Source organism: Mastacembelus armatus, chromosome 16, assembly GCF_900324485.2.
Source record: "Mastacembelus armatus chromosome 16, fMasArm1.2, whole genome shotgun sequence".
NCBI classification, from domain to species: Eukaryota; Metazoa; Chordata; class Actinopteri; order Synbranchiformes; family Mastacembelidae; genus Mastacembelus; species Mastacembelus armatus.
In genome coordinates, this window is record NC_046648.1 from 15,625,049 (window position 1) to 15,640,231 (window position 15,183).

General features: G+C 41.7%; 1 protein-coding gene across 4 annotated transcripts in view; it reads left to right on the top strand.

Annotated features, from left to right (window-relative positions):
• The first annotated feature begins 11,628 nt into the window (after positions 1–11,628).
• The window catches only part of efna3b (ephrin-A3b), a 54,918-nt gene continuing 51,363 nt past the window's right edge, over positions 11,629–15,183 (top strand). For 3 of the 4 annotated variants that reach the window (XM_026316521.1, XM_026316524.1, XM_026316523.1), the window contains exons 1-2: positions 11,629–12,041; positions 12,346–12,560. In XM_026316521.1, coding sequence (XP_026172306.1) covers positions 12,451–12,560 — 110 coding nt within the window. In that variant the 5' untranslated portion in view covers positions 11,629–12,041; positions 12,346–12,450. Of the gene's footprint in view, positions 12,042–12,225; positions 12,561–15,183 lie in introns of those variants that run through there. The other variant, XM_026316522.1, reaches the window with a different exon arrangement.

Genomic DNA, 15,183 nt, shown 5'->3' on the forward strand with positions numbered 1-15,183 from the left:
ATTAGTTTAGCCTGAGAGACTGGTGACAGCATGGGCTCTAAGACATTTGGTGTATTCTGAGTATTTATTGGGCTAGATATCAATTATTCATCTTGTCTGCTGCTCAGTCAGATACTCAGGAATCCATCTCTCTCTGTTTCTCACCTGCAGGGATTATAGGAGGTGAACGGACACACCTTGGTGGCTTCACCTTTAATTAGTAAATTAGCTGTTGTGCTGGCCAGGAGGAATTATGAATGTACCTCAGTGGGCACTGATGGAAGACAGGAGACAAGGTGATGCTTATGGTCCTGGCTTTGCCGAGTGATTTTGGTGTTGCAGTAGAGTCCCACATGACTGTGGATAGCTGAAGGAATTTCAACCTCCAAGACCTAGGATAGGGCATATAAATTATAAAAAAGTATGCTTGCAGGGCATACAAACTGCCAAGAACATACTGAAGAACAATATAACCTTTGTTAGTTGATGAAATCTAAAGATTTCGGATCAGCCATTGGGAATTTGATTTTAGTTTTAGAACCAGATCTTCCCAAGTGGGGCCTGCAGAGAGAAATTAATTATTTATATTGCTTGTATAGGTGTCACTCAAATGTATTTACTTTATACTGACACATACAGATAAACATTTAAACTCATATTCACATCTGTGGGAAATATAGAGTCAACAAATAGCCTAAACCCAAACGGCATATGTTTAAACTGTGGGAAGACACCTGGAGAAAACCAATGCAAGCACAGGGAGAACGTTTGCAATGTAGCACTAAACACAAAGTAAACCTGCAAATGTCCTTTTGTAGGTATTTGGTCATTAAACAAAAAGGTCAAACAAAAAATAAAATTTTAGCTGACGATGCTGAATGGAAGGTCAAGGGATTAAACCTGTTATGAATCATCCTCTGGACGTGTTTTCCAAATTTCACAGCAATCCAGCCAACAGCTATCAATATAATTCAATCTGAACCACAAATGTGAAGCTCCTAGAAGCACTATAGCCAATGTGAGGCTTCATCCTCTGGAGACCATTAATGTGTTCGTGTACTATGATACATCATAGAGCCACTGCTCTTGCCTCCCTGCCTTCATTAATATCATTGTGAAAGTGTTTTGTATAAAAAGTGGAGTGATTACATTACCAAACTATAGGAGTTCTAGGGTAGATGGTAGCTTGTTAGTAGGCTTCAACAGTGAGCGCAGTGTGACCTTTAACCCAAGTTTGGAGCTGCAAACAGTTGGGAGTGCTCCACTTTGTCTGCCTTGTCCGTTTGTGACCCTGCAGCAAGAAGCACATACAAAGTTCATGTTTGGGTTAGAGGTCAGGGAGCGAGAAGTAACTAATAAATAGTCACAGGGTAGGCCCTTAAGAAAAGAAATGAGGTCGCTGAATAACATTTTAAAATATTTATATTTTGGTTGTGCTATGTTGATCACTATTGACCCACCACTGCTATTGGTTAAGCAGATAATGGCGCCATCTCACATTGTCCACTAAAATGCTACTTCTCTCATAAACAATCCACAGACCCATAGTCATCCACAGCCACTGCCATGACACGTGGCAACTGTTGTTGTGGCTAGAGATCAACATGGTAATAAATAAGGTTTGTGCTTGCCTGTGTGTATGTGTGTAAATAGCTCTACTATATTTGTGTCTCATCCTTAATTTGGTGACTGTAGGAATAGTACCCAATAATCCTACGAAATTCAAATAAAAGTAACTATTGATTTTTTTTTTTTTTTTTTTTTATGTTGTGAAAAAAAATCTTTCAACAAGGTTCATTTAACAGCTGCTCTGGAGCTTTCGGCCATATCACCAACAAATTAAGCTTCTAAATGTCATGGAATTGATGTTCAAATTTACATTGTGTCTTGTCAATGTTGATTTAAAATAAATGGTTTAAAGTTCATACATGACCTTGGAAACAGCAAATGCAAAAAACTATATTTCACAGCAATGTCCATTTAGTGGCTGTCTTGGAGCTTTCAATAAGGTCACACAATGTTGATCAGAAGTGAACATTTTGGACCTGGTATACAGAAATGTATATAAATAGATGAAAATGATTTTAAAATCAGGTTATGGTTAGCAACAACATCCATAGCAACCTGAAAGTTCTTTTTTCAAACAATACCTTTGTGGAATTGTATTACTAAAATAAATTACAAAAGGAAACTAAACTCTCACTGATATATTGCAGGAAGTTTCACCTCTCCGAATTTATAATTTAAGCCATACTGAAATAATTAAGCGAATCCTGGAACCTGCAGCTCAGTGGACGGCAGTGAATCAGAATAAATGTTTAAGTTAATGTGTATATAATGGTCTAAATACATAAAGTCAGTAAATATTTGGCCTGTTTAATTACTTTAATGTCACTTTACAGTACTATACTATACCCTCATCAGGGGAGAGGAATGCAAATGACAACGGTAAGAGGCAGATCTGTTCCTCACTTAGAGAATGAGCGATGAGCCAGAGGATGACAGTAAAACAATAAAGAGGACAAGAGTAGTGCTCAGAGCCTGTGTGTACAAAAGAGAGAGAAGAGGAAAGAAAGCTAGATAAGAAGAGGTAAGTGGTTTATCAGTGCTGTGTGTACTGTATGTAGGGGGAATGGAGCCGGCACAGCAAGACTAGAGGAGGCATTGACTGGCTTGGAAAGACAATAAAAATAGTGCTGACATGGTACTTTTAATGGATGTGTGTTTGTCAGCATGTAACAGGGAAGTGGGAGAGGGAGAGTCAAAATGAAATCCTTCCCAGAGTGGTGATAAAAAAAGTAGGAATGACGTGAACACAAAGAATAGAAATCAAAGTGAAGGAAGGGTAGACTGCAGCTTGCTTCGATTACGATTCCAGATGTTAAATTGCACCTATTTAGTTAACTGCTGATGAGATTGATAGGGAAAATTGAGAAGCAGAGGGAAGATGGAGGGAGGCGAGTGTGGGATGAAAAGTGGCAGAGGAGGGCTGGAGCTGGAGGGGGCAATGAGGAGAACAGTGGGAGGAAATATGGTTGCCATGCAAAAGCAAGAGCAGTGGAGAACAGAGGTAAAGAAGGAGGGAGAAAAGAGGGATGGAGGGTTGAGATGATGGATGTGCTGCTCTCATTTTGTGCCCCCTAACGAAGACTCTAATTAGTGTTTGTGTAATTCCACACTGTCTCCTCTGCCTGCTCATCTTAATTAACTACATTCATCTTCTCCTCCCTCTATCCATCCCTTTCTCTCACCCTCCCTCCCTCTGCCCTCCTAAAATAACATACTGACTGTCTGAACCCCACCTGGACCAGACCTGCTTTTACTTACTCACTACCTTTCTCTCTCTCTAACTGCCACCCGCTTTTACCCCTCCTTTCTTTCCATCCTTTTCTTCTACTCTGCATACTTCTGCCATCTGATGTCTCTCTCACTTGCTGCCTCACCTTGAAAAAAATCTCGTCCTTTTTTAAATTTTTTTTATTTTGCTCTGTCTCTCTTGCAGCTGACTGTATTAGTGCTTGGCTGGCGTAAAAGCCTGCCCACCGCTGTAAGTCTCCAGAGCCATGCATTGTGACGGCCCATTTAGTCACTTCAGTCATTAATTTCATCAATAGGCTCGAGAAGTAGCAGCGACGCCACCAGAAATACATGGCTACTCCAAGTGAATCATACATTAAAGCCAAGTGACACCCCCACCTCCACCCACTCCACTCACCAAAACAACAAGCCAATAAATTCAGCAGTAACTCTAAAATAAATTGAGGATGACACGAGGCAAACAAAATAAGGAAACAAGGGAAAATACTCGACACAATTCTGTGAATCTGCTTCAGCTTTATAAAGACCAACTAGGTTTAGGGGACAGTTACAAGTGTTTGAATGCAGTCAGTGGAGGGAGAGAGATGGAGGGGCTATGTGAAGTGCATTTACAAATGGAGATGACAGAGCTGTTGATGACTGGCCTGTATTGTGTTATTGTAGTGAACAGACACAGACAGTGGATCGGAGTACCTGTCATCATTCAGCCCCACAGTCCGAAAATGACTTTCCTGCTTTCAGCCTTTCAGCAGTCAGTCAGTGTGACAAAGGACTGCTGGGAGTCAGAAACTCTGTTTCACCACACCCCATCTCCGCATCCACACATGTATGCACACACACCTTTGCTTCAAAAAAGAGCACTTCGCACTTACGGCAAACCTGTGGCATTCAAAGTTGGTACAAAGAAAAAACATATACTGTAATTTGATTATTGTATGTATGTGTGCATTTGGACACAGCAGTAAACTCCACTTTGCTGAGAGCAGCAGAAATGTTTTTTCATTTTCTTTAGTATGGACATCAAAGACCCACTTACAACCATAATGCACCATCCCAACCTAGGATGCATTTCACTCTTTAAATTTGATGGCTGCATGTACTAGGCTAGATAGTCATGATACTGCCCAAACAGAGAGAAGACACACAAAGACTCACCCTACACCCGCACACGCATTACATTGATAGCAATTACAAGCCAATCAGTTCCACCTCCTGCTGAGGGTCACAGGTTAATCTACCAGGGTTTCACCTGACAGCACTTCTCCACAGCAGCCGAGAAGAGGAAAAGGAAAGCAATGGGCAAGAGATAGAGCGAGGAAGGAGGAAGCCAGGAGCAATAGGGTGACAGAGATAGCAGTAGAAACAGAAATAAGGGGACTGAGATAGAATGACAAAGAAGAAGCTACAGGCAAGAGAGAAAGGAAGGGCCAAAGTGGGAAATAAAGCAGAAAAGCAGAGAGCAATAGAGATACAGGCATAGAGGACACCAGCTGTTTACCAATCACAATGGTCAAAATGGGCAACAATCTCTCCAGCACCCTTTCAGCTTCCTCCACAGATATGGTGTTACCATCAGAAGCTTCAAGGGAACATCCTTGAGGGTGGAAGGTGCCTTTAAGTACTGATTTCAAATCAGCTTAACCAGTGGAATACCTAACCTTTAACAATAAAAGGAAAATGCAAATCTGACCTTAGATGACAGTGTAAGTTAAACCTCTTCCCACTCTCCTAATCTCAGTGCCCACTGGGCTTGATGTCACCTGTGCTGCTGCTGCTGCTGCTGTGACTGATGAAATGTAGATGTTACAAAGAACGGGTGGCAGCTGGCTTTTGCAACCTGCACCTGTTCCTTTTCCATGTGTGTGCATGTGTGTCTGTCTCAGGGAGGGGTGGTTTTGTGTATGTGTGTGTATACCTGCTGTCTTCACTGTTTCTGTGCTGTCTGCAGAAGTACGCTCGCGGGGGATGATACAGTACTGAGACTTGTGATATATGAGACGTCAGGTACATTTGTCTAAATAGCCCCAAAGCCCAACTACTCTTACACACAAATTTGCAACCGTGCAAATACACAAACTCATAAGACACACATGCACATATTGTTCTAACTGTTCTAAACTTTTCACTTTCTTGCAATGTCTAAATATGCAAAAAGATGACAGGCAAAATAAAGATATAAGGAAAACCAGAATAAATGACTGGAGACAGAACAAATGCAGATGCAGGTAACAGCTCAACATGCTCTGTGACATGTATATAAAAACTGAACAGGCCCAGTTGACACTGTGAAAGATCCTATTGACTTTATTTCCAGTGCTAGAAAGTAACAGTACAGTTACTCAAGTACAGTATTTCAGTGCTATTTTGAGGTATTTGTAATGCACTTGAGTATTTCCATGTTGAGTATCACACTTCTAAGTATAAGTATATAAGGTGGTCAACATTAGTTTAACTTTTACCAGCTGGGATGAACACAAAAATGCATCAATAAAAATAATCCAATAACCTTTTATACATTAATGTAAACTTTACTTTCACTTTTTGTACTTAGGTAAAATTTTGAATGCAGATATTCATTTGTAACAGTATTTTTACATTTTGGTGATCCTACGTTTAAAGGGTCTGCTGAACATTTTTGTCCTGATAGAGGAGGTTTATTCCCAGATGGCAACACCCCTTCAACAGGACATAAGGGGATCCCTAAATGGTTGGATGAGTATATGCATAAATGATAAGAATGAAATGCTGTGTCTGTCACAGTCACCACATCTCAACACTAGCAGAACACCTAGCTACCTCTTTATTGCTGTTTTTTTCTAAGATTTATCTATAAATGCTGCATTTTTTGTGTTTTGTCTAATGCTGTTCTATTTTGGTTAATTAATTAAGGCTAAATTTCAATCATATTCACTTTTTGTTTGTGTTGTCTGATTTTTGAGGTAAATAACAACCTTTATTTGGAAATCTAAAACCTGCATTGTCATGACTACTTGCTTGATTAGACCTGTGAGACAGTGCGCATGAAATGAGAGAATATCTCTGGAAAAACATATATGCTAAGAAACACAGTTTTCCCTTAAATTTGTCACCCCTCTGGTGTGATCTCTCACAGTTTTCCATTTGCAAGAGTATAAATACATAGTGGAGATGACTCCTTCTGTGAAACAAATGTTGTTACTGGTATTGTTGTGTAAAATTAAAAGCATGAACTATGAACTATGAAATGATGTCAGGCATTAATCACCTCAATAAACGAATGAACTGTATGACCAACCAATTCATTTTGTCAGTCCATTATTTTGTATTTATGTACCAAAAATAAAATTTTAATTGGTTTTAACAGAACGTGTAAACACATTTTTGCCATTCAGATGATAATTCAACTTCAGGTGTCTTTACATCCCCAGTTATTACTGCAGCCCTCCTTCTTGCTCATTTTCTTCCTTCTTCAGCCGCTGTAAAACCTTCTTTCCCATCACTGATGCATACTGTCTGATTTATGTCGAGCACTTTGGTTAAAAATGCAGAGTAAGTGAATACAACTCTTTGAGGGTGCGAGTGTGATAGTGAGAGAGCAGGTGAAAAAAAGAGAGATTCGCTATTGAGCATCATGCTCTGTGTGTGATGCCAGTCAGATATTTCTATCAATGCTATTATTAATATGATAGGCCTCTCAAGCTTAGCAGGGTTGCACAGTCGGAATTCATTAAAAAATAAATTAATTTATTCCTCATCTCGACACTTTAATAGCAAATGATTGAGGCAGAGTGTTAACTCATCATCTTGATTGTGTGAAGTAACAGTGCGTTTAGTGTTTTCTAAATCTAGCCAAACTTCTTCACATTTTCCCCAGCAATTTTTCTAAATAAATCATTTCTGTTCTTTGCTGGTGGCAAAGATTTCCTGCTTTAAAAAAAAAAAAATGTTAAATGGAAAAATCAACAGATTCCAGCTTTCTGGATCAGTGTCAGGCATCCTCTTGTTGAAATTTGGGCTTATTCACTCGGGGCTACTGACACTGACTTGTGATGTGGAAGTTAAATAAATAAAATCATTTCTCCTTGGTAATTTTCATCAAACCTGCCAAATGCAGCCTAAATATTTGACATGGAAGGAGGGAAGATCAGTGAGAAGTGAGATCAAAGGAGTGAGGGGTGGGGGGTGGGATGGGTGTTGTATCTGTGTGAGTGTGTGTGTGACAGAGAGTGTGTGTTGGGATGGTGCAAGTCGTGATGAAACATAGTCTGCAGTGTGATATTTTCAACATCACCAAATTCCACTCCATCTTCTCCGCACATGGGAGTAATCTAAACTCAAAGCAATGTTCTTGTGTGTGTGTGTGTGTTGGGTCTTCAGCCACTAGCAGCTATTCTTCATATTCCTGTCACCTACCCTTCTTCTCTCTCATCTTCCTCTGTTTTCAAAACAACACACACATCTATTGTATTTGTCTTTATCAGTTCCTCCATTTTCCTCACCCATACTTGTATTCAGTCTCCTTCGTTCAATATTTCATGCTGTGGAGAGCGTATCTATTCTGAGCTCTCTCTCTCTCTTTCTCTATACGCCCTCTCCTCCTTCTTGTCCTCCATCCCTCCTATCTTCTTAAAAAAACCCTTTCTCTACACATCACTCTTGCTGTCCTCTCCCTCTTTCTGTACCTCGATAAATCTCTCTTTCCCCCTCACTCTCTATATCTCATTGCACTCCTAATGTTCTGTGCCCCATCTAACTCTTTCTCCCAACCCCAACTTACATTCTCTTCCACCCTTTCATTTCCTTTTCCTTCAGCAACCCCGTCCCCTCACTGGATCAGCTTGCGTGACTGTTCAAAAGTATCAGCTCCTCTTCTCCTTCCCCTAACCCCTCACTTTTTCTCTCTCCTTTTTCCCCCTTGGATTCCTCTCCAACCAAAACACAGAGAAAGCCCTGTTCTCTCCTTTTTGCACCTCTTTCCTTTTTGCATCCCCTCCCAGACCCCCCCCCCCCCCTCAACCCTTTGCCATTCTCCTTCTCCCATCCAATCTTAGTACCACCTCTTCTCGTGATCCACCTCTCTCTGTTTTTTTTTTCTCTCATCCGATGCTCTGTCGTACTCAGCTCCATCTCCATGTCTCTCCCCTCCGAGTCTCCTCATCGCTCTTAGCCTGTGCCAGTGTTGTTTTAGGCACAGCAGTGAAAGGTAAACAGAGAGATTGAAAATTCGTGTCACTCAGTTGGGTGAGAGAGGGACAGGGAGGGAGGGAGAGCGACAGAGGTGGTGAGGGAGTGAGAGGAGGTGGGGGGAGTGTCAGTACAATTTACTAACACAACAGTGAACAGCGAAGCAGGCCAAGACACAGAGTGAGCAGGAGGTGGAGTGAGAAAGAGACTCAGTTCAAGAATGCCATTAAAAGGCAATGTACATACAAATGTAAAAAAAAAACAAACATAAATTGTGTTTATCTGTATATTCACATGATGGTCATGCACATGCAAGACTCCTGCTGAATTCATATGTGCATTGTTTACTTCCCCCAGAAAGTGATGTGAGCTCTATAGGCCTAATATGCAATTATCAGTGCTATGAGAAAGCTCCGATTAGATTTTGAGGTTGCAGAAAGGAGAATTTGACAGATGTGTTGTTGGCCGGCTCTGGGTTGGAAATGTCATAAGAGCCTCGATGTCACTGCATGCAGTCAGCCCTGAGGTCGTTTCTCATAATAACCCCAATACAAAAGTAATCCAATAGCACTGCAGCCCACGCCTGGAACACCCAACCTGGATGATTAGAATTGACAGGGGCGTTTTCTGAAAGAGAACATGTCAGCATCTGTTTAAAATGGAAAAGAGAAATTGAACTTTTATTATTGAAAAAAAGAAAGTATCAAAAACGTGCTTCTGTAGGTGTTCAATTTCTAACTTTGTCTTCATGCACCTGATTTTCAATTTCCACTAAAATAGCCATATGGTATATTTTACAGCCCAAGCCCTACTGCCTCCATACAGTCAATCATCCATGCTCTATAGACTGGGGTTTAAAGGGTCACTTCACCTAAATGGAAAAATATACTTCAAGGCCTATATAGCCATGCAGATACTTTTGGTTTTATCTGTGCTGGTTTTGAGACATCTGTCTCTGAGATTTCTGCTGTCTCCCTAATAAAATGGAGGTGAATGTGATTTAGTCAAAAGAACAACAACAATAATAAAGGAAGACTTTTAAAAATCACCATCTGATAAAAAGAGAGCAACATCTTTTTAGAAATACAGGTGATACTGCCACTCACTAGTTTTTGTGTGAGCTTTATGCTTCTTCAGCAAATGGGGTTTACTCACATGTATGGAGTTGTGGCTGCATGTTTACAGGTTTTCTGCAATGCTTGTCTGGATTTCAGGTGACAGAAGGTCACATGATGACACCTGTGCAAGTTCTAGTCAACAAAAAGGGAAGTGGGATACGGTAAAAACTAAGTCCTGGGAAAAGAGAGGAAATTAAAATATTTTATCATAAGTAGGTGTTCACTGTCAAGAATGAACCTTCTTCCTCGCATTATAAATACTGTAGCTATTCTGGAGGAATAGTTTCAGGCATTCAGGATTGCCATTCTTGATGAGTTAGATGAGAAGACAGATAGCACTTTCATGTCTGTCAAAAATGGCTAACTTGGCTGTCCATAGGTAACAAAATCCACCTACCAGCCTCTGTAAGTCTTACTAATTAACATGTGGTGGGTTGTTATTTCAAGGCAATGACTCCCTGTAGTCTCTGGTGGTTGCTGACAACCTCACAGTGAAAGCGTCAGGCATCCAGAGCCACACAGAGCCCCTTTTCTGCTTTTTAAAGGCAGAAAAGGGCAATGTGAATGTGTTTGTCTATACTTTCATATATCAGTGTAGTTAATTGTACCAGGTGTTTATTTGTGCTGCTCTGATATAACACAGTGCAGCGTAGAGATAAACAGAGACACAACATAGACTGAGAAAACATGATAGCCAGAGGAACAAGAAGAAGAGGCAAAACAGTGCTCATTAAAAAGTTGCATGCCATATGTAGGAGAGAGAGCGAGGCAAAGGCAGAGGAGACAGGCAGACCATCAGAGACGAAGCTAACAAAGAACAGAGACAAAAACAGCAAAGCCAGCTAGCAAGGATCACAGAGTGGAGAAAGTTTGTATTGAAAATTTGAGAATAACGTGAGAAGAGGAAAAGAAAGAGGGAAGGGGGGGGGGGGGGGGTGAACGGCTTGTGAAACGGGTGGAAGGACCAAAGAAGACAGAGGGATTCCCCGATGGCATCTTATGTCTCTCTCTTTCTTGCTCTCTTTCTCCTTATTTCCCTCCTTTTTTCTCCCAATAAATCATTCTGACTTCTCCTTAACCAACTCATTCCCAGCAGGCGGCAAGAAAACTGTAACAGTCTTTCTCTTAGCTGCTATCTCTCTTTTTTTCACCTCCTCCTCCTGTCTCTTTCCCTGTCTGGCCTGGTCCTCTCTCTCCCTCCCTTACACACATACACACACACACACACCTCAGATGCACAGTTTGTGGCAGTGGAAGTGACAGAGGGGGGCAAATTACTGAATATTTTACTATGACTCTGCAGGACAGAGCTGCTACATTAATTTCTAACTCAGGAATATATGAGCCACACTACACTTGCATGAAAAAAAAACCCCTCAAAATCTATTATAACTTAATTGCTTTAATAAAATTTAGATCTAAAATTAAATTTATTGGACAGCTTGCAAAATAAAACAGCAAGTCACATCTTATCAAAACTTAGACAAAGTCAAATCCATATAATGTAACTATAAGAATGCAGTGTGATTGTATATGCAGTTTATATGTTTTCTTTAAGGTGGTGGGAGATGCGTGTGATGCGTGGGCCTGCGTGTTAATGTGATGCAGCTATAGGAGGACTGCACATGTAACAGTGTAGACTGATTTACAGTGTCTGGGAAGTGTAGTGTAGTAGTGGTGAGGGAGAATATATATGTTTGTGTGAGTCTCTGGGTGTTTTCTAGCCTTTGTAATAAAAAATGTGTGTGTGCGTGATTGAGTGTGCGTGGCTGGGGAAGGAAAGGAATGACTGTTAAAATAGGCTGCAGATGGCTGCTGCAGACACATCTAGGCAGAGAAGGGGGAGGAGGGGGGGTTCAAAGCTTTGTACTTTTAACACCGCCCGTGGAGGTCGAATAGTTGACACAGAAACTTCAGCTCGCAGTGATGCTTGATGTGCTGCTCCTCGGCCACAATATTGGAGGAATGCGCTTTTGTCGCTCGCAGGGGGTGGAGTTAGAAAGTGAACGAGTGCTGCCTACCAAACAGAGAGAGAAGGAGAAGGAGGGGAGAGAGAGAAAGGGAAGAGACGGGTGGGCAGGCTGCTCACCGTAAACGATGGTTGTCGGATAGTCTTGAAGACCTAATGAAACTGGCTGGTTGAATTGTTTGCAGCGGTTACAGCACCTCAGCAGCCCGGCGTGCTCTGCATCTCTCGGATCCTTGGGAAGGGGAGAGAAGAAACTGCAGCCACACACAGATAACAAGAACAGATTTTTTTTTTTAAATAAAGAAGAGGGCTTGATTAATATTTATTATTTTAGCACCGTTTTCCTACTCCTTAGTTTTCCTTTCACGTCAGCACAGCACAACTATTTCCCAGCGGACAGGACCGTTTCATGCCCGGAGAAACACCGACCCTCCGCTTGGACGCACTACCGGCCTCCCACACTCCTTAGGCGAGCTCAGAAGCAGCAGTTCCCGGTGAGAAGAGAGGACACAGGCGCAGACCCGTTCTTAAGGACTTCCAGAGTCTCCCACCCCACCACCCGTTGTTTGAAGCCCCAGGATTTGTTGCGGAGGGAGGAGGCGTGGGTGGAGGAGGAGAAGGGGGTGGTGGTGGTGGTCGCAGTGTTATAGGGGAGGGTTGGACCTCAGTCACTTTACACCTCAATAGACTTTTGAGTTTTACAGCACTTAATAACCAGAGCAAGTATTATCTCTTTTGAAGGTATGCTTTTGTATGCATGCATGAAGCTTTTGTTTTCCCCCCTCTCCCGTCTGTTAGGCATTTGCTGGGATGTTTGAGTCGCGTTGTTTGGTGGGGTGAAGGGACCGAGAGAGTGGCCGGAGAGACCGAAGGGACGGAGGCCGAGAGAGAGGAGCCGAGAGCATGGCTCTGGTAGCACTGTCTCTCTGGGTGCTAACGAGTGTCACCTGGCCGAACCTGCTCCAGGTGTCAGCCAACAGGCATTCCGTTTACTGGAACAGCTCCAACATAAAGTAAGGCAGCCACTCCTCATATTTAATTGTGTGTGTGTGTGTGTGTGTGTGTGTGTGTGCGCGCGCGTGCGCGTGTGCATGTGTGTGTGTGAGATTTCTTCTGATCTCTTTATTCTCCACCTGTTAAGGAGAATGAACATGTCCTGAATTGCACCCTGTGAACTGCTGAAGCTTTATCAAGGTTGTAGCAGCCAGTTTACTCATCTGTATCTTTCTTTCTTCTAAGTGGAAGAAATGATTTAGATCCACAGGCACTACTATTCAAACAGGCTTCTCCCCTTCCTTTGTATGGTAGAGCTATTTTTGAGTCTCGACTGTGCTGTCAGACCCCCACTGTGAAGTCAAGGTGGCACCAAACCATCTTTTCAACACCTTTTTACTTGCATGGCCTGTCGAACATATTCTGTTTCTGTTCGTCAGCCCAGCACCAACGTGCATATTACCATTTATTGTTTCTTCTTTTGTTTTCTCTCCCCTCTCCTCTACTTTAAGCCATTCTTGTTAAAGGAGTGGAAATACAAGAAGAATCACATCTGATTCTCTTACCTCGCTCTCCTCCTCCTCGCTCTGTCATGTGGCTCTCCTCTCCCAGTCTTTCAGAGCTCTTTCTCTCTGTCTTCTCCTCTATCTGGTTCAATTAGGAGCACTTCTTCATACTGACCCCATTGTGTTGCAGCAGTGTCACTATTCAATCTCTCCTTCCCGCTCGCTCTCAAACTTGCTTTCTCCTACTATCCTCTCTAACCCTCTTTCTTGTTTACACTCAGTCAGTTGGTCTTTTTGTTATCCTCCTAATCCCTCACTCCTCACCTCTATCTTGATTCAAGTGAAAAAGGTTTTTCTTTTTATCTCACTTTTTTGATAGCTGCCTTTTTAATAGTGTCCTCCCAAGTACACATCTTTGGTGCTGGATTCTTACGGATATAGTGGCAGTCTGCAGCTCTCCTCCTGCATTTCACAGTAAACACATTGTACATTTATATCGCTCCAGCTGTGCTTCACTGTGTCTCAAAGCTGTGCGTCCAAATCACATTTGTTACATTTACAATCACTTACTCCCCCGCTCAAAATGTGCAGTTCTAATTCGGCTAATCTGTGACTAAATGCCACATTTAACATGAAATATATAGAGTTTCATTTTACTTAGCACTTCAGCAAGTTGTAATCTATTTTGCATTTCCAATAAGGTCACAAAATGACACAGCAATCAGCCTAAATTTTTCAATCTTAGAGGTGCACAAAAGCGCATGTCACATACCAGCACACGCCTTCCATTTCGTTCTCCATCTTGCAGTTGAGACTGTCTATGTGTGAGCTATGCTTTCCTGCCAGGGGTCCTTCAAAACATCTCAGTATGTGGTATTTACCTTTTCAGCAGAATTTACCGGGCTCCTAAGATGAGGAAGTCATACTTTAGGGCTCCTCTTATTAAAGACATAAACAATATGAAAACTCTATACTCTCGTTGTTTTAGCAGGAGGAGGATGTATCATCCGGTTCACTCACAATAACTCCAGGCCAATGGTTTTACTTTAGAGTTTGAAATATAACTGTGAGATGCAAGTGAATTTATGCTTCACAGCTGAATTACTATACATGAAGTTCTGCGTATAGCAATAGCTGCGGAAAACAAGGTTATTGGTTGCAGTACGATTCTGCACACAATATTAGTTTTCTTGAATGGTATTTCTGTACATTTTAGAAAAGCGAATATTGCATGTACAGTTGCTACTAATGGATTTTATTTATATATAGTACTTTCAATTTCTACTTTTTTGCTGAGCAATAATTCTCTAATGAAAGTCCACCTTTGGTTTCCTTCTCAGACACAGACGTTGGTTTAGAATGAAAAAATATAAAAATACAAAAAAAGGAAAGTGAAAAAGGAAACCCAGAATCTTAGCACAATCAGCTTAACATATAAAGCAGGACGGTCATAGGAAAAATGTATACATAATTAACATTTCAGCTGTTCTTTGCTGTATGTTTTTTAAAAAAAAACAAAACAAAAAAAAAACGCTGCAGCTGAAGTTTCAGACAAAGAGGGAGGACTGAAGCAGTCTGGAGCAACATAACCTTTAACCTGACTGTCCAGGACCTGAGCACTGCAGAGCCCCACCGTCTCTCCTCTCTCTCTGCGCATTTATCCTAGTGGCAGAATATTCTCAGCCCCTGCAGTGTGAGTCTTAGTGTGTGTGTCTTTTATAAAAGCCTGTGGTTAATTAAAGAACAGTGCATCTCAATGGACCCGCCTCATCCCTGATCTTCCCATTTCTTACTTGCTCTCTCTGTCTCTTTCTCACTGCACAAATACACAGTGACAATGTGTGAGCAGCGAGTGGGGATAGCTTTTTCAATTCAGCCTACTTATAGTGAATTAGGAGACAAAGGGGCCATGGACAGTGGCACACAAAAGACATATAAACTGCAGGATAACCTCTCTAATCTGCTCTTTGATACACTTTGGATCCATTTTTCAACAGCACAGATCCTGTTTCCTGCATTTATTTTAATCTCTGCACTCAACACCACAACATTCAACATTTGTGGTGTTGGCTGGTGTGTCTCTAGCCGTTGGCAATCAGCGTCTCTGGAGTTTCTCTAACTCGCAGTGCAGTGGAGG